Genomic DNA, 26,497 nt, shown 5'->3' with positions numbered 1-26,497 from the left:
CAAAATAGTTTCAAATGAAAGACAACCTCCAACGCATAACTGAACCTATATTCATACTGGCAAGTAACCAGCGTTTATTTAAGAGTGTCAATATTAAACATGGACAAGTTATCGGTGTTTAATGAGCTATTTATTACATATAAATTAAACAGTAACATGATTTTGTATATGCTTCTAATTATTGATACTGTAGTACGGTGTACAATGAAACTTGTCTACGTGATGCCTGATCATTTTAAGGTTTAGCAGTATATCACCAAGTCTCAGAAACTGGTTTGTTTTTTAATTATGCTTTTCACGTTATATCTGCAAAGTCAACAATATTTTGTCCAATAATTTTCAAACAGTTCAGAGATTAATTGTTTTAATGTTTTTTCATTTTGATATTTTTATTTATCGTGGTAGATTACTTGGTTACACGAGAGGCGGTTTGAAATGACATTGGGCTTTGTACTGCCAATTTCCGCCGGTGTCTTGTCGTATTATAACGGTCATAGATTTTAATGAAAACGCCGAGTAAAATCAATGGGTATTTGACAATGGCACAATGGCAATAAAATCTATGACATTATATTTCTGTTGCAATTTAAGCAGGGTGCTCTAGGTTTGTTAAAACGTTTCGGAATATTATGACATTGTTTCTATGGCGTTATGAATAATTTCGTGGCTGGATCTAATGTTGTAGTTTGTTTGACAGAACAAGGCGAATTTTAATTAATATTGGATTAGATGAACGAACATTTGATCTCTTTTTATCGTAGATAATAATCAAATGAAATCAATTGAATGAAAGTTGCGCATTATTTTATTATATGATTGTGAACACAAATATTAATAAGTTAATATACGTACAGGAATTTAAGTGAAGTGTTGCTAAGTAAAACATGTGCACATCCGTTGGTCGTGCAATAAATAAACTTGAATGACGTCATAATTTAAAAAAGTAAGTTGAAAAGAAAAGAAACCGTTCTTGAATTCCATTTTACAACAGAAATATCATAAAAATATATTGCGTATGAAATTTATTCCTAGAATACCACGGATTTAGTCACGTTACATAATTTATAGCAGAAATAACGTGTATAATATGGTGTGTTAAAAGAAACCACAAGAAATGAGATGAACTATATTTTAGGATATAGTTTTGAATATATTTGGAATAACATGAGAAAGAGTGTTGAACACGTCGAAGTATCATTTGAAACATATTATGTGTAAAAATACCCGTTTGAATCAGTAAAGAAATAAGTATGTTCGCAAGAAAATAATTCTTTCGCACAAAAGTTAAAGGACATGAATTTATTCAGCAGGCTATCACTTGATGATGTGTGGGTATTCCTATATATACTGTCTTGTATCATATACGAAGCAGGTAAGTATTTCATTTATTATTACCATATAATATTCTTGAAATATGTTATAAACCCAAAATAAACTTTTGTTGAATTCCACTTTAGCCTTTTCAAAATATTGTTTTCAGATCAACTAGCAGACGACAATGCTGATTTTAGTAGTTATCATTTTTATATCTAAAATGTTTTAATATGAGAGTTGTTGTGTTTTTTTTTAGCTCATCTGATTTTTTGGGGAAAAAATGATGAGTTATTTTCATCACTTGATCGGCGTCGGCGTTGCCTGGTTAAGTTTTATGTTTAGGTCAGCTTTTCTCCTAAACTATCAAAGCTATTGCTTTAAAACTTGCAACACTTCTTCACCATCAATAGCTGACTCTGAACAGTAAGAAACATAACTCCATCCTGCTTTTTGCAAGAACTATGGCCCCTTTTGGACTTCATAATATCAGATTTCTTGGTTAAGTTTTGCGTTTAGGTCAACTTTTCTCCTTAATGGTTAAAGCTATTCCTTAAAAACTTGGAGCAATTATTTGCCATAAAAGGCTGACTCTGCACAGTAAGTACTGTAACTTTACATTGTTTTTTTGCAAGAATTATGGCCCCTTTTGGACTTGGAAAATCATGGGTAGGACGATATTTCTATTATAAGGGTCGGTCACACTACACAGCTTAGCGTTAACGGACGTCCAACGTATAACAAAATTTTCAATCCGTTCGTTTCCGTTTGCAAGCGTTTCTTTTCCGTTTCTCATGCGTCGCCTTTGCTCCTTGTCTAGCGATGTTCGTTCCAACTGGTGGAAAGTTTTGAGCATGTTCAAAATTTGGAACGTATACCACAAAGTTGTCCGTTAGATGTACTGTAGCAATGTGCTGGTATGCGTTTTGTTCCTTACTCGTGCGTTCCTTATTCTGTACTTGTCCGGTTCGCATTCGTTATTGTCCGGTAGACCTGATTCACGGCCTTTCGTCACTGGATAACTTTCTACTGCAATTTTTCTATACGTCGGGCGTTTGTTAACGCTATTCGGTGTAGTGTGACTGATACAATACAGAGACAAAAAAAAAAAAAAAAATCAGATGAGCGTCTACACCTGCAAGGCGGTGCTCTTGTTTTAATTCATACCTCATACCAATTTTGCTATTATGCTCGGTTGTATTCTGTGCTTCAACAGAGTCTCGTCCTATACATTTTTGTGCAGTACGGTGGCTGTAAAATGTCTCCCCGTACTGGAACCCAGTTCTGGTGTATTTGCTGGTCCTTTCTTGGCATCTTTGAGTCCATTTTATTGTAACAGAATTCCGCTTAAGCCGGAAGAAGAGTGAGGGTTTTGATTTTTTATTGCCTTAAATGACTCATTTAAACAGAATCTTCTATTATTCTGCTTGGTTGGGTTATATTCTTCCAAAAGATATTTTGGTGTAAGATTTTATTAAACACGTTTTTATTCTTTGAAGCCATTTATTCATGATCAAAAATAAAACTTCAGATTGATATTGATATTGTAACCTTATTGTGATAATTTGATGTATTTTCTAGATTCAATAACGTACCATACATCGTTTCTGGGAAGGAATACGTCTGCTTCGGTTCCTACACCTGTCGGAATATTACTTCAAAAGACTACAGGAACGCTTCCAGTTATTACTAACAATGTGACATCGTGTTCATATAGTACGTCCAACTGGGGCGTTGCTACTGGGTTCAACGCCATTACGTTTGACGCATCAGGTTGCTCTGAACTTGTTCCTAATGGAACAGAAATTGGGAGAAGGGGTATTAAAGTTGAGTCCCCTGACAATTTTACCTTACACGTTATTCAGTCCAATGTAAATGGCCTTCCGGGCGATGGTTACCTAGCAATTCCCGACGAGCACCTTGGTACAGAGTATTACGTCATAACATATTGCTCAACCGGCGGTTTCTGTCAGTTTGCCGTCTCCGGAACCGCTGATGACACAAAAATTGAAATAACATTTCCGAACAATATTCAAACTAACGTAGTTTGCGTGAACGGAATTCCATTAGAAAGTTCTACGTCATCTGGAACAGAAATACCTTTTGTGATAAACGAGCTTGACGTTCTTCATTTCGAAAGCGAACAAGATCTGACAGGTTCATATGTTTCAGCTAATAAAGAAATAGCAGTTTTTGTTGGCGCTCGCGATGTTCCAAATGACCAAGGAACAACATCGGATATGATAGAGCAAATTCCACCTGTTAGTAAATGGGGAACTGAATTTGTTGTTGTGCCTAATTACTTAAATGACGCTGGGGATATAGTAAAGATTGTGACACAAGAAGATAACACAGTTGTAGAAATTTTGGGATTCTCACCTTTCATAATACCAAAGGCAGGTGAAGGTGTTGAGAGGAGATTTGACTGGCAAATGCACAGTACAGTACATGCATCGGAGCCTGTGCTTATGGTTCAGGTGATGAACTTAGAACTCTACAACATCAGTGGCGTAAATACCCCTTCAGGGTCTGTGGCAATGGTCCTTGTACCGCACAGAGAACAATGGGTTGACACTGAACATTATTTTCATTGCACATTGTCGGCACAGAATGAAAGTCTTATTGCAGTGGTATCGGATTCTGATACCAGTAGTTTGGTATTAGTACAGCCGTCCCCGGCCGTTCATTTTTCGCCGTGGTCAGGAATAGATGGAAGCTCCTATGATGCAATGATAGCTGAACCTGCGCACACAGAGACGTCTATCAGTGGATCATCGTTACGTAGCATGTATGGCTTCTGCGAGGGAAAATATGCAGTACTTTTAGGAGCCAATTGGGATTGGGAAAATGAGGTAATGACATAAAAGTCGCATTCTGAAAGGGAAAACTGTAGCATTGATTGATTCGAGTTTACAATAAATCGTTAAATTTAGGGTTTTGTTTATATATTTGTTATATATAATTCATAGAGGATATTTGTTTGTTCCAGTGTAAGATTGAAATATAGATCTATTTCATCGAGTCAAAACTATAAATAAATATTTTTTCACAAGTGGCGCAGAATGTAAATTATGGTGTTCACGAGTGAAATAGATTTCGATCTTACATTGAAACAAACACAATTTCTTTTTATTTTATGCACTTTCAATTGTTTTAAACAAACTAAAGCCATTTTACCCGTACAGCGTCACGTGCATCGCATCATGACGTCATAATTTCATGACGTCGAAAAAACTGTCAGATAGTTCTACGACGGTTTCAAATCCTTTTTTTTTAGATTTTATTATCTTTATGATCCTATAAGTATTTATATACATATCTATATCTTTAATGAAGTATATTTTGCAAGTAATTTACGATCGTGTATAATTTATGTTCGCTTGCTTTCAAGTGTAGTTCCGTACCAGTGAAAAATAAAATGATATTTTCGCTGTTTTAAGCAGTGAAAATATCAATTTTATTTCACGGATAAATTTCAGTATTTCACTTAAAAGCAGAAAATTAAAGTATTTGTTTAACGTGGCACCGACACAATTATAGGTCATTTGGCAACTTTCCAGCTTTGGTGGTGGAGGAAGACCCCAGGGTAGAACCACCGACCTTCCATAAGCCAGCTGGATGGCTTCCTTATATGAAGAATTCAACGCCTCGAGTAAAGCTCGAACCCACATCGATGAGGGGCAAGAGATTTGAAGTCAGCGACCTTAACTGCTCGGCCACGAAGGCCCCTAATATTCAATGGAACTCTATTCATACGTTTTTATCTTGCTTCCAATACCGCTTCTCACGTTACAGTTTAAACTATAAAAACGTATAATGACCTTCATTATTTCATCATTTGATTTTTAGATGGACCAAAACATGTAAGCTTATTTCTTCAATGTTTATTCAAGAAGGTATTATTTCGATTCGGTATATGAACCACAGAATTCGCATAACTAAAGACACACATCACATTTAAACGTTTTGAAAATGTTAATATGTTCTTGTTTTGCAGCAAGGGTATTTGAAGTAAGACAAATTTTGTTGACAACGGCGAATGAACCACAGTCCTATATAATAATGTTTCAAAAATAGTATACAGTTCTAACATTGACTTAGTCTAATTAAACATTATTCGTTTGTCCTAGAATAGTATTTAATCGGAAGCACGCTCTTCAAATAAAAGGGTTTTATTTGCTAATCTACCATTGATACAATTCTGTAAAAATCAATAGTATATGAAATATGAACTGCATCCAATAAATAGTTTTCAATTCAGAATGAATGCGAATGCTCAAATGGCAAAATTCATTTCAATAGTAATTCATCAAATCAATACGTGGGAGAATAAGTTCTTTATTTAGATAAAAAACTGTCTAAACAATATTTAATAGATCGCACGGTTTTCACGTGATGAAACAAAAGCAGTGATCCGATATGACGCATTTCATTGAATTACGTTTACTCTTTTTAAAAAATACATTAATTGATTTGTTAAACATAACAACAGATATATAGTGACATTTAAATAAACAAGGGTGTTGAAATACGTGTTTATTTTATCTTTAGAATTTTGTCTCCTTATCCGGAAACAAATAAAAAAAGACATAATTAAAGCATTGAGTCTACATCTTCAAAAAGATTGGCAAATATTTGGATTATTAGTCCACACAGGTCAGTAATTGTCAAAAAGGCACTTTTCCAACATGAATATTGGAGGAATCTGGAGGATGACAAAACGTGCCTGCTATGGCATTTATCTTTTATCAGACATGGGCGGTCCCAATTTCATGTAAAAACTTAAGTAATTACTTAAGCGCCTGCTGGATTTAGTTGTCGGCCATTCTCAAGCCAGCTAAATGTCTTTCTCATTTTACGTCAAAGGCGTTGATTGCGTCTATATACCCTTTTCACATAACGTTCCGGGCATGTCGCAGCCATTTTGTTTTATGGGAAAATCACTAACTAGATATTGGATTTATCTGGTCAGCACGTGACTCCTATTGAACAACAGAAATGCTGATAACTTGTGAAATTTGAGACAAATGTATTTTCATAGCTTACAAAACTATTTGGGAAATAGGTTTTAGTTTTGCGTGCTTTGTTAGCAAATTAAACACGGTTTTGAGTTCGGCGCATCTGAACGAAAAAAAACAACAAAAAAACTGTCTTTTATTTGCCAACAAAGCACGCAAATCTAAAATATATTTCCATTTTAACACGTTCGAATTACACCAGAAAGGGATACTAATCTTGAATCCTGTTTTAGGCGAAATAACCAAAAGCAGGTCATTTTGCGAAACATGGACAATAATCGACAGGACAATACACGATAAAATCCTTCTTTGTTTATATAAAAGAAAATCTTAAAAGTGCCAGAATTAGTAACATCTCAGACCAATGCAACAAGTCATTCACTTTAATTGAGAAGACAGTAGAGATATATATAGCCCTAAAAATTATATGAAAACGTAAAATGTTTAACTTGTAAAATTGATATTAATTATGTTTATTCAATAGGAACAAAATACAGAGGAAAAACTATAGAAATAAAGACAGTGATAGCACCTGTATTACAGAACATTTAATTGATAATTATAAGTTCATACAATAAACAGACAATGCGGACTTATCATTGAGCGGATAGACAATACGAATTGCACATTATGACGTGTCATTTTTTGAGTCCAGTATTATAGCGTTTACTTGTAACAGAAAAGATATATGTATATTTATACATTTTAGTAAAATAAAATCGTCTGCTTCAGGGTTGTGTGAGAACATTATCTTCTCCGGGAGATGACAGGGATAACGATTGTAGCGGACAGATTGACGAGGACAACTGCACTTCCGCTGATTTAGGTAATACACCTCTATCCGCCCTAATTGTTAGGCCTACATGTTATGAAAGTCGGTTCACATAATTCATAATTAACCATCAGCCTGGTGGCAGCAAGTGATTGTGCCTTTACGACCAGTGCAGATCAAGATCAGCCTGCACATTCGTGCAGGTTGATCATGGTCTGCACTGTTCGCTATTTAGCCAGTAAATTTTCCGTGAACACCCCTTCGAATAATAAATGGTACTGCCCAAATTGAATGATGGACCAGTTCATTATAGAAATTTAGCAGGGTAAGGGTTAGTGTAGAATTATTTTGTTTACTGTACTTTTTCCACAGGATTCTCGAATGTTGGACAAATAATTGTATACGTATTGTTTTGTTCCAAATGGTAAAAATGTTCCATAAACCCAAAGAAAGAGCTTTCGGCATAAGGATTGGATTGGTAATATCAGGCTGCCGTTAGGCTAGCTGAGCTAAATGCGTCAGGTTATTTCTAAAGAAAGTTAAGTGAATACTATCGTTAATCAAACTCAAGTTTTAAGCCGGAAAATTCATTACACAAGAAATAATATGAAATAAGATCGATCCGACATTAACTCATCCCATAATATTTGAAAAGAACTGTCCAATAACAGCACGGAAGAACACCTTTTTTTAACTCTATAGTAAAAATCTCATTCATATCGCATGTTACCGTAGAGGGATCGATCCCGATTTTCGTCGCTACGCGTAGGATCGATTCCTTGTTTATTTAAAGGTAGATTTTGGAATAAAAACCACAATGCCCATATTCTATTGTATTACATGTAATTTCACCACTTGGATAGGTGCCCTCCGGAGATGTATATTTATTTATATGAACTGTGTTCACTAGGTGCTTTTATTTACAAGTGCACACTATGTGTATATATACCATATACCCATATTTGTACTGATGTGCAAGACGTTGCGGTTCGGACAAATTATGTGGACACTTATTAGGCACAAAGAAAAGGCGTACTCTTCCAAAAAATCCGAAGTCAGACGCTCTGTGCACGTGCCGGAAGTACACAGTTTTTAATTCGATAGTACAGATCTCATTCGGTATATCGCATGTTACCGTAGAGGGATCGATCCAGATTTTCGTCTCTTCGCGACGAAAATCGGTAGGATCGGTTCCCTAATAAGTATCAAAATTAGGTTTATCGTAGAATAACCCGAGTTTGGAGTTCTTGTGCATATGAATATATTTCTACGCGTAAGAACGACACACGATTAACCTTATTTAGATATTTATTATTTCGGTTCTAACACGACTAACTTTAAAATCAAACAGCGTTAGACGAAAATCAGAGGAGTATTTACATCAAAACTGCGTGCTATGCCACAGCATTTAGCCAAAACACGATGCGCGCGATCGATTCATTGCAGAATAGCCCGTCTACAAGTGTGTAGGTTATTATAGCTGGTCGTGTAAGAATATTGATGACAACCATATAATGTAACGGTTGCAAACGTTTTCGGTAAAACAGATTGCAAAATTACAACAGGTTAAACAGGAAAACAACTGGTTAATACCGTAGAAATATAAATTATTTTGATTTGAGTCTTCTTAAAATTGTATCTGAGCTATGCACAATTGTACAATGCATTTCATTCATATACACTAAATACTTACACTATGGTACGTCAAATAATAATAAAAAAGTGTTATGCCAGATTTTTTTCATTCAGATTTCAGTTTCACATCAGTCCAGACCGCCGGCGGTGTAACAAACTACACGAGCCTGATTGTACGAGGAGCTGGTCATATAAATATCTCTATAACCACGTGCGACGTCGCCGTGCTAACACTTAAGACTCGCACTGACCCGGAAGCGTCCATAACCATTAAGGTATCAGAAAGTTTAGAATTTCAATAAATGTTAAAGTGGCCAGGTTAAATAATCATTTTTGAATTTCGGCGTGTCGCCTTTGAATATAACAAAATTAATCAGTTTGTATTTTATTAGAAAATGCATTACGAAGAAGACGCACAGATATCAGAATTACGTACCGTCCGCTTTATGTCAAATAAGTCGAAATTTAGAAAGTACTTTTTTTTATCGTAATTACAAGTAACATTAAAATATCATTGATCAAACATTTCCAAAATCCAGTAAGTCTGAAAAAAAAAATTAGTAGGTAAACATTACCTTTCCGTTAAGTATTTCGTGTTCGAATTTACGGTATGAAATCATTATCGACACAGATAGCAAGGATCATAGACGTTTGTTTCTACTAACAGCATTAGCTTTTGATCATACATCTTTACACAATCAAACCTTCATTAAGCAGTCAGTCAAAGACATGTGTGTAAAACGATCCTACTTGTATGACCCCGGTATTACAAATTTAGGCAGTAACATTTCCGTTGTAAAGTTGCATACAAATGCTTTTTAACCCTTAATTTGTTTTTTTTTTTGTTTTTCCTGGGTTTAACGCCACACCGACACAATTATAGGTCATATGGCTGCTTTCCAGCTTTCAATGGGTGAGGAAGACCCTAGGTGCCCCTCTGGGCATTATTTCATCATGGGCGGGCGCCTGGGTAGAACCAACAACCTTCCGTAGGTCAGCTGGACGGCTTTCTCTCATGAAGAATTCAAAGCCACGAACAAGGCTCGAACCCACATCGGTGAGGGGCAAGCGATTTGAAGTCGGCGACCTTAACCAACCACTCTGCCACGGAGGCCCCTCTTGAAACTCTTAGTGTCTGGTTTCCTTGAGCTGACCTCATTTCTGAATTGAGTCCATGAAATATGTTGTTAACTCTCTGAGTTCGCACGTAATTCTTAGAAAAAACAACAACAAAAGACAGATTTCCTAGACATCAAATGAGCCGTGCCATGAGAAAACCAACATAGTGGATTTGCGACCAGCATGGATCCAGACCAGCCTGCGCATCCGCGCAGTCTGGTCAGGATCCATGCTGTTCGCTTTTAAAGCCTATTGCAATTAGAGAAACCGTTAGAGAACAGCATGGATCCTGACCAGACTGCGCGGATGCGCAGGCTGGTATGGATCCATGCTGGTCGCAAATGCACTATATTGGTTTTCTCATGGCGCGGCTCAAATAGAAAATAAATTGAACTAGGAATAATTGACATACAGAATTGTAATTTTCGAACGAATTGTAGACGAACATCGAAGTAATGTTTAATTGTTACAGTTCTGTATTTTAAACAATGAAGAGGTAACCAAACCAGCTGCAAAGAAACATAGGTTACTTATAAATGTATTTGCCATGGCAAAATAAAAAAAACTGAGTTATCGATAGGGAACAGCATATTTCTACCTATACATTCGTTTGGAAATAGTTAAAATCATTTTTTAAGAAAAATGAAAAAAAATTGCCATGGCAAAAAACCGTTTTGCCATAATGGCGAAACCGGTTTTCCATGGCAAATGCAATTTTCTCGTACTTATTTACAAAAAACTAGTAATGATATTATATCAAAACATACTGTCTTTAAAATAGGTGAGTTAATGTAACAATTTAAGGCAATTTTCATTTTTGTTAAGCGCGTATAAATATGGGCTGAATTTGCCAAATACCGGCGTGGCAAAAAGAAACCGGCGGCTATTTATAATTAAATTTCTGTTTTTAGATATCTCCATCTGCAATTGTTGAGCAGATCTGTATTTCTGAATGTTTTGCCGCTTCTGTAGTAGCAAATACTGTCACTGACTGTACAAATGAACAATTGTATTCGATTGAATGGTTCGAGGACAATGTCGGCTTAAAGCATATATTTGTGAGTATATACATTTACCCTATTGTTCCTAGACAAAATGCTTTCTCGTACCTACTGTGGAATCTTTTGTTTCCGCTAAGGACTATTTTGCGTGGATTTTATTATTGCTTGAGTCCCAATTCAAAACAACACCATGTTATGTCAACGAAATAAAATGATTTCACATCATGTTTAGATAAAATCGGTGTAAATCTTATATATTGGCTATTCACAGTGTGTATAACATATAAACAAACATACAAAAACAAATTACCAAGTTTCTGGTTTAGCTGATAATGGAAATATAGTTATGTTTTGACGCATCTGACAGAATGATTCAAGATGTGTATGTAATATCTTACACAGTAATCAGAATCATCCAAAATAAAAGTCTTTCATTGTTTTGAAGGTGCGGATGGAATTATCTGGATCTCGGGGAAATTTTCGGACGGCAACGAGGCTCTGCCGAGGTACCCGAGAACCAGATATTTTCATCCGAACCTTCAACTATTGCAGTCCAGTGATTGATAGATTCTTTTTATTGAATACCGAAATTTTCAATTAATACAAGAAATAAAGTAAAAATAATGTTTTTTTCTGCTAAGTACAATAGCGTATGCATTTATGCATGCATAAAAAAAATTAAAGCATGTTAGCCGAGTTTTTCTAGCATCGGCAACCAACAACAACAAAAAACAACATCAAAAAACAACAACCCAAAACAACAACACAGGAATATCATGTTTGGCATGCAAAAACGATGTGACTGTAATATACATTCACTTTGTGTAAGTGACTAAAACAAATTAAGCTGAGTGTAAATATGAAACTGTAAATACGGTCAATATATACAGTTTCAGATAAAGCTAAAGAATGTAGTAGAAAAAAATATAACTATTTTTACGGTTTTGCGCAGTGATTCTAGTATAATTCTTATACATTGCAATTTTGTCTTTCATTTTTTACAAGCAAACCGTGGATACTGAATATCGCTGGGACATAGACAATGTATTTGGCGTCTCTTATGATGAACTTGTACTCTCGACAATTGCTGGTTCAGCAGATTTTGTAATAGGTATTAAAAACTTTACAGTTTTTAATCAAAATGTTGATAAAAAAATATCTCTGCAAATGTAAACGTTAATTTGTCAATTTAAATTTTCACTCAAAGTATTTAATGGGACAGTTTGTCCCATGAAAATTGCATTTCTGCGAGAAAGAGAGAGAAAATAACATATTGACTGCTATCAACTGGATATGATATGTAGCACACTCAAACAAAAAATCTGAACTGTTTATTTGCTAATGTTATATCTAATTAAAGAGAAATGCAGTTTTATAGTTATTACATTTAATTTTCATATTTACATTCTATTATCTCATGAGTGATGATAAATTACGCAAAGAAGGATATTCTTGTACTTTAACGAAAACACTTCATTTCTGAACTTGACTAATTCTATAATTTCAATGCTGTAAGTGTATATATTCAGGTTTACCAGACAAAGACTGCAATAAGATAATATCTGGTGAGTTTTTATTGAATATTTTAGAAATTTTGCTGGATACACATTTTGTACCATAATGTGTGAAAATGAACAAATTCAAACTTTACACCCTATCTGAATTTACCGCTTTTTGAAAGATGCATTCATTTCAGTGACCACACCACAGACAAATTGATTTACCAAGTTATATATGTCTACAATATTCTTAAAATCATCCAATATTTGGTCAAGATGATTTTGTCGTGATGTCCAATGTAGTAATTTATTTCCATTTATTTTTTTTCTTCGTGTGATCCTACTTCAACCTGTTGCACATGCGATAAAACCCCAGGCTTCAACTTCTATAAAGTTCTTACTATACTTGATGGACTGATTTCCGTGTTTTTCATGCTTATGTTGCTACAATATAGCCGTTCTAGCCGAAAAATCACATTGCATGCAAACTATATTTAAATGTTTTCACTGTTACAATCTAGTCTAATGCAGGACTCGTATTTAAATAATTCTTTTTTTTTTTCAAACTTGCAGGAGGCGCTGACACATCGGGCCAGAAATTTGTAATTCCCGTTTCAAGTGACGATAATGACTTTACCATTATGTTGTCCACAAGAAATGATCTAGCTTCGACTATTACGATCGAATTAAATGTTGAAAATTCTCTTGGAGTATTGACAATGAGTGCTAGCGAGACTCTTTTAGTTGAGGAAGCAATGATAACCGAGTCAGTCTTCAGCAGTGTAAGAACTTTTTCCGCGATAAGTTTCTCTCCCTTTGCAAATCTTTAGAATACTAAGTCTTATTTCCATTCACTTCTTACCATCTAAAGGCCGACTTATAATTATTTGCAAATAAATTTCTTTATATGCGTTATGCTTAACTAACATACTTAATTTGAAAGTGTGTTGACAGTATAAAATATATTTGAAAGCACCAGATAAATGTCGTGTCCGTCTGTATTTAAGGTTTAATAAAACTGTATATAACGGAAATTACGTAATTGTTAATTTCAGTCACTTCCTATTGCAGATAACTCTCTCAGCGACAGGTGGAGAAGTATCGGTGTATTTGCTGCGGTCCACTATTAGCAGTGAAGCTACCGGACTGACTATACTACCAACAGATGTTCTTGGTCCGTCATACCTTTTATTCGTGGACAGGTCGATAAACATAAATGATACTACAGGTATGTAATATACAATATCCTTAAACACATTTTTGTAAAGTTTCAAGTTTCAATTTTTAGCTTGCCTTTTCAAAAAATAGGTAGAGCTATTGGACTCACTCATGCGTCGGCGTCGGCGTCCGCGTCGGCGTCCCGATTTGGTTAAGTTTTTGTATGTAAGCTGGTATCTCAGTAACTACCTATGGGAATGGATTGAAACTTCACACACTTATTCACTGTGATAAACTGACTTACATTGCACAGGTTCCATAACTCTATTTTGCTTTTTTTTTTTACAAAAGTATGCCCCCTTTTCGACTTAGAAATTTTTAGTTAAGGTTTTATATGTAAGCTGGTTCTCAGTACCTATTAACGGGAATGGATTGAAACTTCACACACTTGTTTACTGTCATAATCTGACAGGCAACGCACAGATTTCGTAACTCTACTTTGCATTTTTATAAAATCATGCCCCTTTTTCGACTTAGCAGTTTTTGGTTAAGTTTTTGCATGTAAGCTGGTATCTCAGTACCCACTAATGGGAATGGATTGAAACTTCACACACTTGTTCACTGTCATGAGCTGATATGCATTTTACAGGTTTCATAACCCTGTTCTGCAATTTTACATAATTATTCCCCTTTTTCAACTTTTTTTTTCTTTCAAATGACAAGGCTGTTGAATAGTCGAGTGTTGCTGTCCTCCGACAATTCTTGTTTACTTTACAACTTGTCCCATATGGGCATTAGCATTATACCACTGTCTTACAACTGCATGTTCCTAAGAGGTGACGTACAGGGTCTAGGGACCTCCGTGGCAGAGCGGTTAAGGTGCGAATCATTTCCTTTCATCAATGTGGGTTGTGGTGGTGTTCGTGTAAGTAGCCCATTAAGCTGACTTATAAAAGGTCAGTGGTTTTTCCCAGGAAGCCGTCCCATGCCTGAAATAATGCCAAAGTCACTATATATAATATATGACCTAAATTGTTTCGATTTGACAATACAAAAGAAAAGACAAGTAAGTTTTGACCACTTGGTCTTACTGTATCACTGTGATGCCAGCAGGTATCAAATATTTGTTTCCATAGGCCTACCTCATATTTCTATGTCGATGTAAATGAGATGTGAAACAACGTTTGGCGCAATAGTACCTGTACTGAATTATATTAACCCGTACCATGCTGGACACGATTGGATCTGCCTTCGCGACCAGTGTGGATCCGTGCAGTCTGATCATGATCTGCACTGTTCAAATTTCAGTCAGTATCTTTTTGATATGCACCCCTTTTATAACAATTAATGGTACTGTCCGAATTGAAAGATGGACAAGTTCACTATAAAAATTTAGCAGGGTCAGGGTTAAACAAATGTTGTATCTTGTTAATAAATTCTCTTTTTTTCAGCAAAATTGTGTGACGCATTTGCAACTGACAGGACAACTGACTCCAATTATCAGACGATCTCTTTAAACTGGAATACGGAAATATTAAATGGTATCACTATGTTTAAGTAGGGTCCTCTTCTATATCGGCCAAAACGATAGCAGACATTTATAATTGTAATAAAGAATGCTGTTGAAGATTAATTTTGTTTTACCTTAAATTTAAACAATAATCGGGTTTAGTGGGTATATTTGTTGTATTACGGGTTTTTTACGAACATAAAATGTGGATTCAAAGTAATAACGCCAAGAAGTTTTAAATTATCACTATTCTATATTTTTTTAATAGTATTTTTTTTTGTTTTACTCATTGTCACGTGTTTTACTGATTTGCAGATATTGATGAATTGTTATTGACAGCAGATCGCCCCGTGGCGGTATTTTGTGGGACCTTCGGTGACACTTTAATCCAAATGCCACCGAAAGAGTCACTTGGCTTAGGGTTCTACATACCAAAGCTTGACCTTGACTCAATCAACGCAGAGGCTGAAATTCATATTATTACAGCAGACGACAGCACTGTACTTATTGTCAAGGGTGATTACGATCAAATGGATCCAGTCGACTTTACGGGAGATATCTATATTAGAGCCGTAGTGCCTAATACGGTAGCGCAGTTCTGTTGTTTTTTGTTTTCTTTGTTTTTCATAAAAGTATAAGCTAACATTAATTTGTAAGGCTGTAAAGTTTGTTTTCCATTTGATATGAGATTATACACGAGTTTGAGAAATGGTTGAATAAGTACAATAATGTCAAAACCAGCAGCCGAAAAACATTTTGAAGCTGACGGTCCCAAGTTTCTATGTATAATGTGTTCACAAAAGAAACTAAATCCTGTTAGTGCCATGTGAAACATGCTTGATTTCGTAAGTTAATCTCCTTGCAAGTGTTTGTGACGCAACCATGGATGTCACGGGCCAGTTTACGCAAAATGGCTACAGCTATTATTACTACTACCATCTCGCTCATTCAGCAGTTTTAAAACCGTTCGTCAAAATTCGTTCTAACAGAGAGTTGAGTTACATTTTTGTGAATATTTTGAAATATTTCTTTGTTGATTCTGTGTCACTTGTGCGTGTTTGAAAGAAACTGTGGCTTAAGTTATTTACGGTCGTACTTCTTAGATAAAAGTTTTCTAGTAGTTTCTTTTAGTAGGGGTAAAGTAATGGTCAACTGTCCTATGATTTGATTTATTTCCATATATGGAGCAAAAGTCATAAGTAATTCAATTTGTCTTTTGCGACAGCATAACTCATTACTGCATTGTTCTGTCCAGTCAAATAATAAATTAGATTAGGCTTGTTTCACTCGTTTTATTCTCTCTTCTGCTGTTATAATAAACGATGTTTCTCATTACAGATCTGGGGCAGCCGTTCTGCTTGCCCGGAAGTGATTATAAACTGGAGCGCACGGCAAAAAATACGCACATTTTTGCATGTCCGTGCGCATTTAGTGTATAATATTGTATAATGTACTGACTAAAGGTTAGGGTTGGTATCACCATGGTTACCAAATATATACATTTAAGATAATTTTCGTTTAAATTGCTTGAATCCGGTATATATCGAAGTCTGCAATATATCACAGGCGCACCAGATCTGTTTTTAGTCACAGCCTTAATAAATATCGTTTGTATTACCACTCATAGATATACCGCGTTTCTGCAACCAAACCAGTTCAAGTTCAGCTTCAAATTTGGTCAGACGTAGGTGGCTGGGCATCATCTGTTGTTATCCCTCCTGTCCAACAGTATAAAAGTGACCACGTGTTTCCGGGATTAGACAACACTCTCTTTCAACTCAGTTTCAGGTAAAAGTTTCATTGCCTTAAAAAGGACCTTTATGACCGAATAGCTAAGGTCGCTCACTCGCCCCTTACATTAATGTAAAATAAGTAACGGCGTATATGTGGTAAGTATAAGTAATAAATTATGCTAGTTTGATTGAAACAAAGTTCCATTCATTTTAATTTTAACGGACATGCTCCATCAGTCAAATGAGGTAACGTACAAAGTATTACGTAACAATTTAAAGAAAAAGACAACCTGGTTTCAGTGGGTCTAATATATTTCTTTTATTTAATGAGACTATAAGAACTGGATAATCTGATAGCATTCGGACTGACACTGATAAAAAGTGAAAAATAAATATAAGAATGTTTAAGATTTAGATATATAGAATTTGAGTTCATGCATTTAGTCTTACAGTGACTATCTTGTTGCTCGGCCTTCTGCATGTACATGTACATGCGCTTGTGGCTTTTTAGATATTTCGTCTAGGATTATTTAAACAAGAGTTGTTGCGTTGTTGGGATAACTTTTATTTACACTTTTCTTGATCATGCCTGTATAAAAGATTGAAATTCTGAGTATACTGTAACAATAAACGCATTTAAGCATCCTAGTTGTATTTATTCCACTAACCACAGCGTTACTACTAGAATTGTTTTCGTTTTTTTATCTTTGTCTGTATATTTTCCTTGGTCAATGCTTATTGTCTATAATAATTGAGACGCACCATCTGGTCAGGATCCATGCTGTTCGTTTTCAAGGTCTATTGCAATTAGACAAACCGTTAGCGAACAACATGGATCTTGACCAGACTGCGCGGAAGCGCAGCCTGGTCTGGATCCACGCTGGTCGCAAATCCACAATATTGATTTTCTCATGGTGCGGCTCATATATTTATCATGTGCATGTCCACATAAACATTGTTGTGGCGGCTGCCTTAGCGGGGGCTGAAATGTGGCCTTTCCTACTGACTTTTTACCATTGTTTTGTATGTTGCAATTGTTTTTGTATCATTCTTCCAACAGCTCCGCAGTAAACGTAAATGGTACCGAGGTAATAAGTCAGGTAACACCGGCAGCGCTGACAGCGAATATAGCAAGTACATTCGTATATTCGGAGGGACCAACATTTTCACTGACCGTATTGACACGTATTATGGCGCATCCAGGCGAGACAATCATTATACCAAGTGATGTATTGTATGAAGATAATAATGAGGTAAGTGCAACAAATATGTTCGTGCCTCAGTGGCGTATGAAAATATAAGGTGTGGGGAACATATATATCCATTTAGAGGATGTTTATAACATATGATTAATGAGCACACACATGTATGTAAATTTCTTTCTTTTGTTTAATGTACTTGAAAGATCATGAAAATACTGTGAATCACGTAGATCGATTTTGATATGGGGATAATACACGTGTTGGAATGTCGGTCGAGGTTACAAACATATCCCAAGGCTTCTGCCGACCTCAATACACGAAACAAACGTGCATTGTCGCTTTTCTTGAATAAAAACATGACACGAAGACTAAAATATTAGTTTCATATCTGATAATATTACGATTCCGATACAATCTTTATTTACCATTCGGTTGTTCTTGGAAACGGTCAACATGTTTTGATTATCCATTACCGCGGGGAACACAAATCAGCAACACTATCAAAAGCATGTTTTCAAGTTTTTTTTAAGAAGATTATTTTTGTTTTTCGTTATCAGAAACATACAATTGACCATACTTTTGCATATTATCTAAACGTACAACAAACGGGAACACAGTTTCAAGAATAATAGTTTTACATACGAGCTATTTTGAGTACGAACCGTTTCCAATATGGCAGCCTCCTTCCAAAATATCTACGAATTTGTGAGATATTCAATAAACAACATCCTGGCTGTTTCTTCCAAATCTGATGATATGATTCCTGAAATAGAAAAAAAACTGCAAAAGTAAAATGCGATTCAATATATTCGTGATTATCGAACGAACTGTGACCTACCATAGTAAACACCGACCCAAAAGTAACTATCTGGTCCTAACCCAGCATTTTAAAAATAAAAATCATGTGCACTGTATTAACAGCATGGTATTACCTTGTTAATACGTGATATTTCTCCCGTTAATACATGGGATGATCCAGTGGAAAATGTAGTTTTATGCAAGAATAACGTAAATAGCCTTTTATTAACAGTAAACTAGTAGTAGGAATGCATTCCTTGTCTTGCTAAATTAAATGTTAACCCCCCTCTGACACCCATGTGCTCTTGTCTACGATAATTAATATCAAAAATAAGCGAAATTAATGAAAAACTCGTGAAAATCGTTCAGTTCTGTTTACGTTAATAAGGAAGTCATACATCCTGCGTAAAGCAAAGTGCATTTTCTAATGGTAGTACATTTCATGTATGTCATATAGTGTTTTTAAACAAAGGTAAATCAATAAAAATATTTTGTTTAATTCAATGGTAATTTGAATCAAATGAATAATAATTTGTTTTAAGTTTAGTAAAACTGTTACTTAAAACATGTATAATATAATTTAAAAATACGTAACACCTCCTATAAAGCGCGTTTTCACGTGCATTACATAAGTTGTACAAAATGTCTAGGGAGGTTAAACTTAACATATGTTTTATATAATTTGTTGGTAGCGATCTCTTGACATTATACTGACATCTTTTTTTTTTTCATTGACATTACACTTAAGATATTTTTTCTTAGATTACATTGTTCTGTATGTTTCATTTTTTTTTCAAAGATTTGTAGACTGACAACAGGTTATCCTGGTGACGGTATAGACAATGACTGTGATGGATTAGTTGACGAAGAACACTGTTCAGATAGTAAAGTGCCGGGTGACATTGGTGAGTCAAATTAATTTAATACCAAACTCATGCACTCATACATACTATTTGAGCCACGCCATGAGAAAACTAACATAGTGCATTTGCGACCAGCATGCATCCGCGCAGTCTGGTCAGGATTCATGCTGTTCGCTTTCAAAGAATATTGCAATTAGAGAAACCGTTAGCGAACTGCATGGATCCTGACCAGACTGCGCTGATGCGCAGGCTAGTCAGGATACATGCTGGTCGCAAACGCACTATGTTGGTTTTCCCATGGCGCGGCTCATTTAATCTTTGTTTCAGATTTTGCGTAACAGCTGTTGAAATTATAGTAATAAGACCTTCGTAAAACATGATAGAATAAAGCAACCTAAGTTTTGCAGTGGCTTTTCTATGAAAATCACTTCGATTTACAAAACTTAAGCATGAAAGTTCACTGGACAGACTGTGATGTATTAAAGATACACGTACGCTAACATACATTCGTTATTGTCTAATTCTTATTGCCATCAAAATCTTCCAAGTGATAATATTGTATGCGACATAATGCAAATATTACTAAACTTTAACACTATATTGAAATGAATGTTTTATGATATTCAGATTATGATCTTGACGGCAGCATGAATGAAGACTGTTCAGCTACAACTAACGGTAATGTGAAAATTTTGATATTACTAATTTGGTCCGTTGAACTTACACTGACCCCTAAATCTAGAAAGTTTTTATGGATTTAGTTTGAGCTCGACCGTGATGAGAGCTACAAGCTTCGAAAAAGCCGTCCTGGTGTCATATGAAAAGCCGTGGTAATTATCCCAGTAGGGCTCAAACCCACGATCCCCGGGTTGAGCGGCCGACACCTTGGTCACTAGACCACCTCTCCCTTTGATGGATTCGAAACATTTATTTTTTCAATTTAGTAAATTCATGAAAAGAATTTGTTATAAACCATGCTTATTAATAAACGTCGGCTTAAAGTTGGCGTCCGTGGTTCGAATCCCGGCCCAGAAGCCAATACTTGTTCATTCCAGTTAAAAGTTCTTCGCGTGTATCGGTTTTCTAAACATGACGCGTAACACAACAAGGCTGTCTATGTGCAAAGAGCTAGGCTTTGTTAGCCAGACATGTATGTGCCCATACAAAAGCTCTCTGTCTCTTTCGCTTGGTTCCTGGGGCTTTGTCTCGCCCCTTCCCTCTGGTGTGATCGCTCTATATCTGCACTGATACATGATGATATTCTCTGTGTATAAGTATGTAAAGTATCTTTGAATGTGTGTTTATGGAAATGGTGCTGTATAAATTTGGCGTAATAATAATAATAATAATAATAATAATTATTATAATAGCTTATTAATTTTAATCTCTATAACATTTGAAGATTTTAGCGAATGAAATTTTAAAAATTGCTATATATGCCAACTTAAGAGCACAATATGTAATTTCAAAATTGATTGGAAACTTAACTTACATGTAGTTATCAGTCATTAATTGTAACATTGAAGATGGTCCTGAACAGAAATAATGTAAGCGTATTTTGGTGTGATCTGTATAATTATGTAACTTAGTTAGATTTTGGTTTATTTCAAAACGTTGCTTAACTAAGCACCATCTACTCCTTTCTTAAAACATTTTGTTCAGTTGTATTGTTTTTAAATGATATACTTGCGTTTATGTCAATATCCTTTCATTTATTTAACAGCCACTAGCTCCAGCGTGCAGTTGCCTATCCCTTTGTCAATTGTCACGTGCACGTCAAATGTAACTAACACATCCAGCGGTGACACTGTCATAAATATTGATCATGGAGATTACACAAGCACCGACCCAGTTAACACTCCTGATGCATCAACAGTTGGGAGCGAGCCAACGTATGATCCTCTGGTAGCGACAGGTGTAAGTGTTGTCCTTCCAACGACGACATCGGCTCCTGGTTCCGCTTCCGGTTGGTAGATTTATTGATATTTTGTAAACATTTGAATTGTGCAGTTGTTTACACATTGATCCACTTTCTACTTGTATATACATTTTTAAAATAATATTTCGTGGAAGACCCTGGATGCCCTTAAGAGCATTATTTTTGGACATGGACGTGTACATGGGAGGGACCACCGAGCTTCCGGAAACCAGATGGATGATTTCCTCATAATTTATGAAGAATGTATAAGTCAAATGTGGTTTCAGACCAGCGCCGATGAGGTGCAAGCGACCTTAACCACCCGGGCATGCAGACTCTGTATACGTGTTCGGTCTAGATACAATTTCAAAAATTTACCTCAGAATGCCATATCTTACAAAGTCTTAAAAGAGCGTATTAATCTTGCTCTTGTAAGAAGGTACCATACTGTTTCTTTATAGGTCTATTTCTTAGGCTAATGCATCTCATGCAACACTTTATCATATGAGCCGCACCATGAGAAAACCAACATAGTGCGTTTGCGACCAGCATGGATCCAGACCAGCCTGCCCATCCGCGCAGTCTGGGCAGGATCCATACTGTTCGTTTTCAAAGCCTTCTGCAATTAGGATTAGGGAAACTGTTAGCGAATAGCATGGATCCTGACCAGACTGCGCAGATGCGCAGGCTGGTCTGGCTCCATGCTGGTCGCAAACGCACTATATTGGTTTTCTCATGGCGCGGCTCAATTATGCAAATATATTTCATTTGAGGTAGTGGACCCGTTATGATCTTCGGCAATCAACGTTCGATTACGTATTCCCCTGTTGCACATCCGGCATACTCCGGCTGCTAATGTAGTTCATACGAACAAACATCCGGAGAATACCGAACTCGATTACAGAGCTAACGTATTCGTACGAACATTGCCGAATGCAATTACGGGACCATGATTGATACTAACCGAATATGAATGTGCTTTTACATTCGAAATATATACAATATCATTAATTTCAGCTCCTGAAGAAACGTGTGTGTCCGATTGTGTGTGCCCTTGTGGATGGGTGAATCCTCCACAGAACTACACCGCAGAGGAGCTTCAAATAATTGTTTTAGAGATACAAGAGAAGCTGAAAGTCAGCAAGGCTGAGCTAAGCTCAACGGTAAAACAAACCGTTTCTTTTTCATAACCGTTCTATCCTTTCTATCCATCGAAAACATAAACATGAAATACTTGTTAAACGTTTTGGATTTCAAAATACTAAAATTTCTCAAAGAAAGCAAATTAAAAATTATGTACGTGTAGATGGTTAAAAAAATCGCTGTTAAAAATAAAATTATAGATGCTTAATTATTGTCAATATTATTTCTGTAAGTAGATAGATCATCCCATCCATTTTAATCGCTTTTAAGAATTCAAAATGCATATGCTTCATAAATATTACTATCCCTTCTTTAAGTAGATACATCACCCATTTTCTCGCAGTAACATTACTTACGCTTCCTTATTGTTGATATTACCTCTTTAATTACTACATCATCCATTTTATCACTTTTGACAATGAAATTACAGATGCCTCGTTATCATCTGTATCGTCTCTTTAAGCAGATGCATATGACATTTTTATCGCTTTTACCAATGTGATTTTGTGTTTTCAGTCTGGCGTGTGTAACCATTTTCAGCTTATTAATTTGCGTTTAAAGTAGGAAGATAAGCTTAAGATTTAGCGTAGATCACTTTTCATATCATAACTATTCCAGAATACTTTTATTGATTTCCATTTATTTTCACTCGTTGTTACTTAACATTAGTCCAGCTTCCATGAAGTTTCATAGACGATTTTAGAGAGTATGAAAACTATTCAAATGCATTATCTCCATAAACACCAATCGAAAAGCAAGCATTTGTATAACTTATGCATGATTTTCAGATTCGGAAAAAGACGAGTGCCAAAGATGACCGGCCATCAGCCACAGCTGTTGGATATGTTGGTTTGGCATCCATTATTGTCTTTATTTCTGCCATGGCGCTGCTAGACATCACAACTCTGTTCAGAGATATGAAGATATTAATGAGTAATCTGAGAGAAGTGTTTCAACCCTGACTGCGATGGTTAATGCGTGTGATACGACCATATACAGGCAGACTGTCGGTCATGTGATCAGTCATGTTTTCAGATTTTTAGATTGATTCTTTATATTATACGGTTTGATATATGATTTAATCGGGGCATTTTGTTTTAGTTTGACACTGTGTTTTTGTGTGATTTTTTTAAAACTGATTACTAAATCAAATATAATACGATTTTTTTTGCGTTTGACGATTTTACAGTACACTGCGCTTCATTGCATACTGCACATCTATGTCTTATTAGCATCTGTAAGTTTCCTCTTTAGGTGCAATGTAATTACGAACGTTTTTATGTGTTTTGTATGATTGTTTGTTGTGTGCAGTCTTAATATATCCTTAGGACACCGAGCACATTTTCATGCGATGTCGCTCTGCACATGTTTGTGTTTGACAGCCTGAAAATGATCTCAATCGATCCAAAGTTATTCACAGAAGTAAAGAAAATGAAAGTAGACTGGCTAAACTTGAAAAGCAAGGCCGACTTTGCGTTGGTCGATACTCAAATGTTGATTCTACGGAAGCGTGAAAGGGCCCTCGGACGCTAATACGTTTTATTACGTTACATGATATATAGGAAATCGTTTTACTTTCATGTAAAATCTGAATGTATTTCACTGATGCATATTTTCACAACTGACGCTGCTATAAGAGAAAATGTAAAAGCTGGTGTTTATGAGTGAAACATATTTTGTACTTTGAGCTTACATGTTAACAAAGCAAAATTTCTTTTTTATTTCATGTGTTGACTTTTGTTGTTTTAGTTAAAAATATCCATTCTGTAGATCCTTACCGGTGAAAAGTAAATATATTTGTTACTTTTCATTGGGAAATTGTTATGATATATACACTTAGGGCTGACGCGTGTAACGAAAAGTGTTTCTCAAAGACAGCACGTGTATTTTCCTCGATGAAAGCTTGTTAACATTCTGGCCTCCAACTTGTCCAAATAGTGTCTTATTATGTCAAAAAACTATGTTAATATATCAAAGTACAGTGTGATCTTGTCTATAGAGCGTGTTATTATGTTTAATGTTAACAGAAGGTAAAAGGTAAGTGTAGATTTCTCGGAAGCACAAAGCACCACAAACACATCCACAGAGCCACGCATTTGCAAAGTAGGCCCACAACAAAAAGAAGCTGTAACAGACTTTCCACCGGCACTGAAGTTGGAATTGATAGCTTTCTAGTTTATTTATCAAGCTTTCGATGCCACATCACGGCTAAGTACTTTAAACGTCTTTTGTTTATATCGTACTTTCGACGCAGTGAGTGTCTTGAACATGTATGACAATATCCTCTGGGTGGACCGCTGCGCTGTGACATAACGCATCATTTACCCCCGCCAAATGAAAGGCAAACGGTATGGACATACAACATGGTTAATTATCTAAAATTAATCATGACTTCGTTGGAAAACATACACACTCTCTGTGCGACAAGCACACACAATAAACTGCGAAAAAATCATTTTGTATGTTATTTTTATCAGAAACATAGAAAAAACGTGTGTTCTTTCAAAGTCACGACATTTATTCAAGATATCACTATTATTTTTTTTTCTTTGTACAGTTAGTATGTACATGGAATTATGTAAGAAAGCCCAAAGCGCATACTTTCATGACATAAACTGCACTAAAGCATAAATTATAACAATAAGAGGCGTTTGTGTTGTAGAAAGTAACATTTACCATCGTGAAACTGCTATATGATCTCCGCCACAAGTACAAAGGTCCAAGGCATACACAAACTTGAATCCAACAAGCGGTTAACATAGTCTTCACTTGAAGGAATGTAAATATGCTTTTATTTAGCTGTCTTTGAGAAACACTTTACGTTACACGCGTCAGCCCCAGTTATAAATCTCAGTCATACCTGCTTAAAACAATCTATCATTTTTATTGTACAAATTCCCAATGAACGTTTAGACTGATTTTTGAAATTTTGAAATTTGGTCATAACCAAGTCATAAAAATGAAAGAGCTTTTTTTGACAAGAAGTAGAACAATATACACAGCATATGTATATAGTTCTACAAAACGATTGTCAAATGACAATTGGAATTCCGGAAAAGACCACGCTTTAGGACAGTACAGAACCTTTAAAAACTTAACCGTTTTTATATAACTGTTACATATCTTTGTTTTATGACTTTGTAGTAAGACCCCAGTGCTGAAATTTCACATAACTAGGTTTTACATATTTTCAGCAAGTTTGAAAATTGTTTATTTTTTATATCTTTACAAATGGCATTTGTAATTATTACAAGAACAACGTTATAACATTAAAAGTTTTCTATTTAATCTGACGATACTTTCATACATGTTGTTCTGATGATATTTTTCAAATCTATATATGAGCCGTGCCATGGGAAAACCAACATAGTGGCTTTGCGACCAGCATTGATCCAGACCAGCCTGCGCATCCGCGCAGTCTGGTCAGGATCCATGCTGTTCGCTAACAGTTTCTCTAATTGCAATAGGCTTTGAAAGCGAACAGCATGGATCCTGACCAGACTGCGCGGATGCGCAGGCTGGTCTGGATCCATGCTGGTCGCAAACCCACTATGTTGATTTTCCCATGACACGGCTCATATGTTAGCTTTTGAATTCTACAATCTTGATTGAAGAGTGTATATGTATGCAAAATAAATTTCACTTAATTTCACTTAATTAAAATTCTGATAAAAATCCTATTCATTTCAAGTTTTTTATCTAGTGTGTTTGCGGTGGTAAACATCTGTATAAAATACTGTGTATTTACATTTACATGGAAGGCCATATTAGTTGTTGTATTTACTCTTTTAAATTATGTAACCTTCTTAAATAAAGT

General features: G+C 35.6%; 1 protein-coding gene across 1 annotated transcript; it reads left to right on the top strand.

Annotated features, from left to right (window-relative positions):
- The first annotated feature begins 413 nt into the window (after positions 1-413).
- LOC123540515 (uncharacterized) lies at positions 414-26,497 on the top strand. The gene is made up of 18 exons (XM_045325606.2): positions 414-1,372; positions 2,893-4,163; positions 7,062-7,155; positions 8,851-9,011; positions 10,767-10,913; positions 11,862-11,967; positions 12,386-12,421; positions 12,929-13,137; positions 13,427-13,583; positions 14,965-15,054; positions 15,339-15,610; positions 16,651-16,811; positions 17,817-18,009; positions 19,556-19,661; positions 20,247-20,297; positions 21,343-21,585; positions 22,555-22,700; positions 23,469-26,497. Exons 1-18 carry the CDS (start codon positions 1,294-1,296, stop codon positions 23,640-23,642), a joined length of 3,696 nt encoding a protein of 1,231 aa, XP_045181541.2. The 5' UTR covers positions 414-1,293; the 3' UTR covers positions 23,643-26,497.

The sequence above is a fragment of the Mercenaria mercenaria genome, chromosome 16, assembly GCF_021730395.1.
Source record: "Mercenaria mercenaria strain notata chromosome 16, MADL_Memer_1, whole genome shotgun sequence".
In the NCBI taxonomy this organism is placed as follows: Eukaryota; Metazoa; Mollusca; class Bivalvia; order Venerida; family Veneridae; genus Mercenaria; species Mercenaria mercenaria.
Note: the sequence above shows the minus strand (reverse complement) of the source record. Positions and strands in the feature narration are given on the sequence as shown.

What these genes read in the sequence shown, in the direction of transcription:
- LOC123540515 (XM_045325606.2), top strand. Translation starts at nt 1,294, where the DNA reads ATGAATTTATTCAGCAGGCTATCACTTGATGATGTGTGGGTATTCCTA. An exon ending in AAGCGTCCATAACCATTAAG is followed by an intron (nt 9,012 to 10,766) that starts GTATCAGAAAGT and finishes TTCTGTTTTTAG; the next exon opens with ATATCTCCATCTGCAATTGT. An exon ending in AAACATAAATGATACTACAG is followed by an intron (nt 13,584 to 14,964) that starts GTATGTAATATA and finishes TCTTTTTTTCAG; the next exon opens with CAAAATTGTGTGACGCATTT.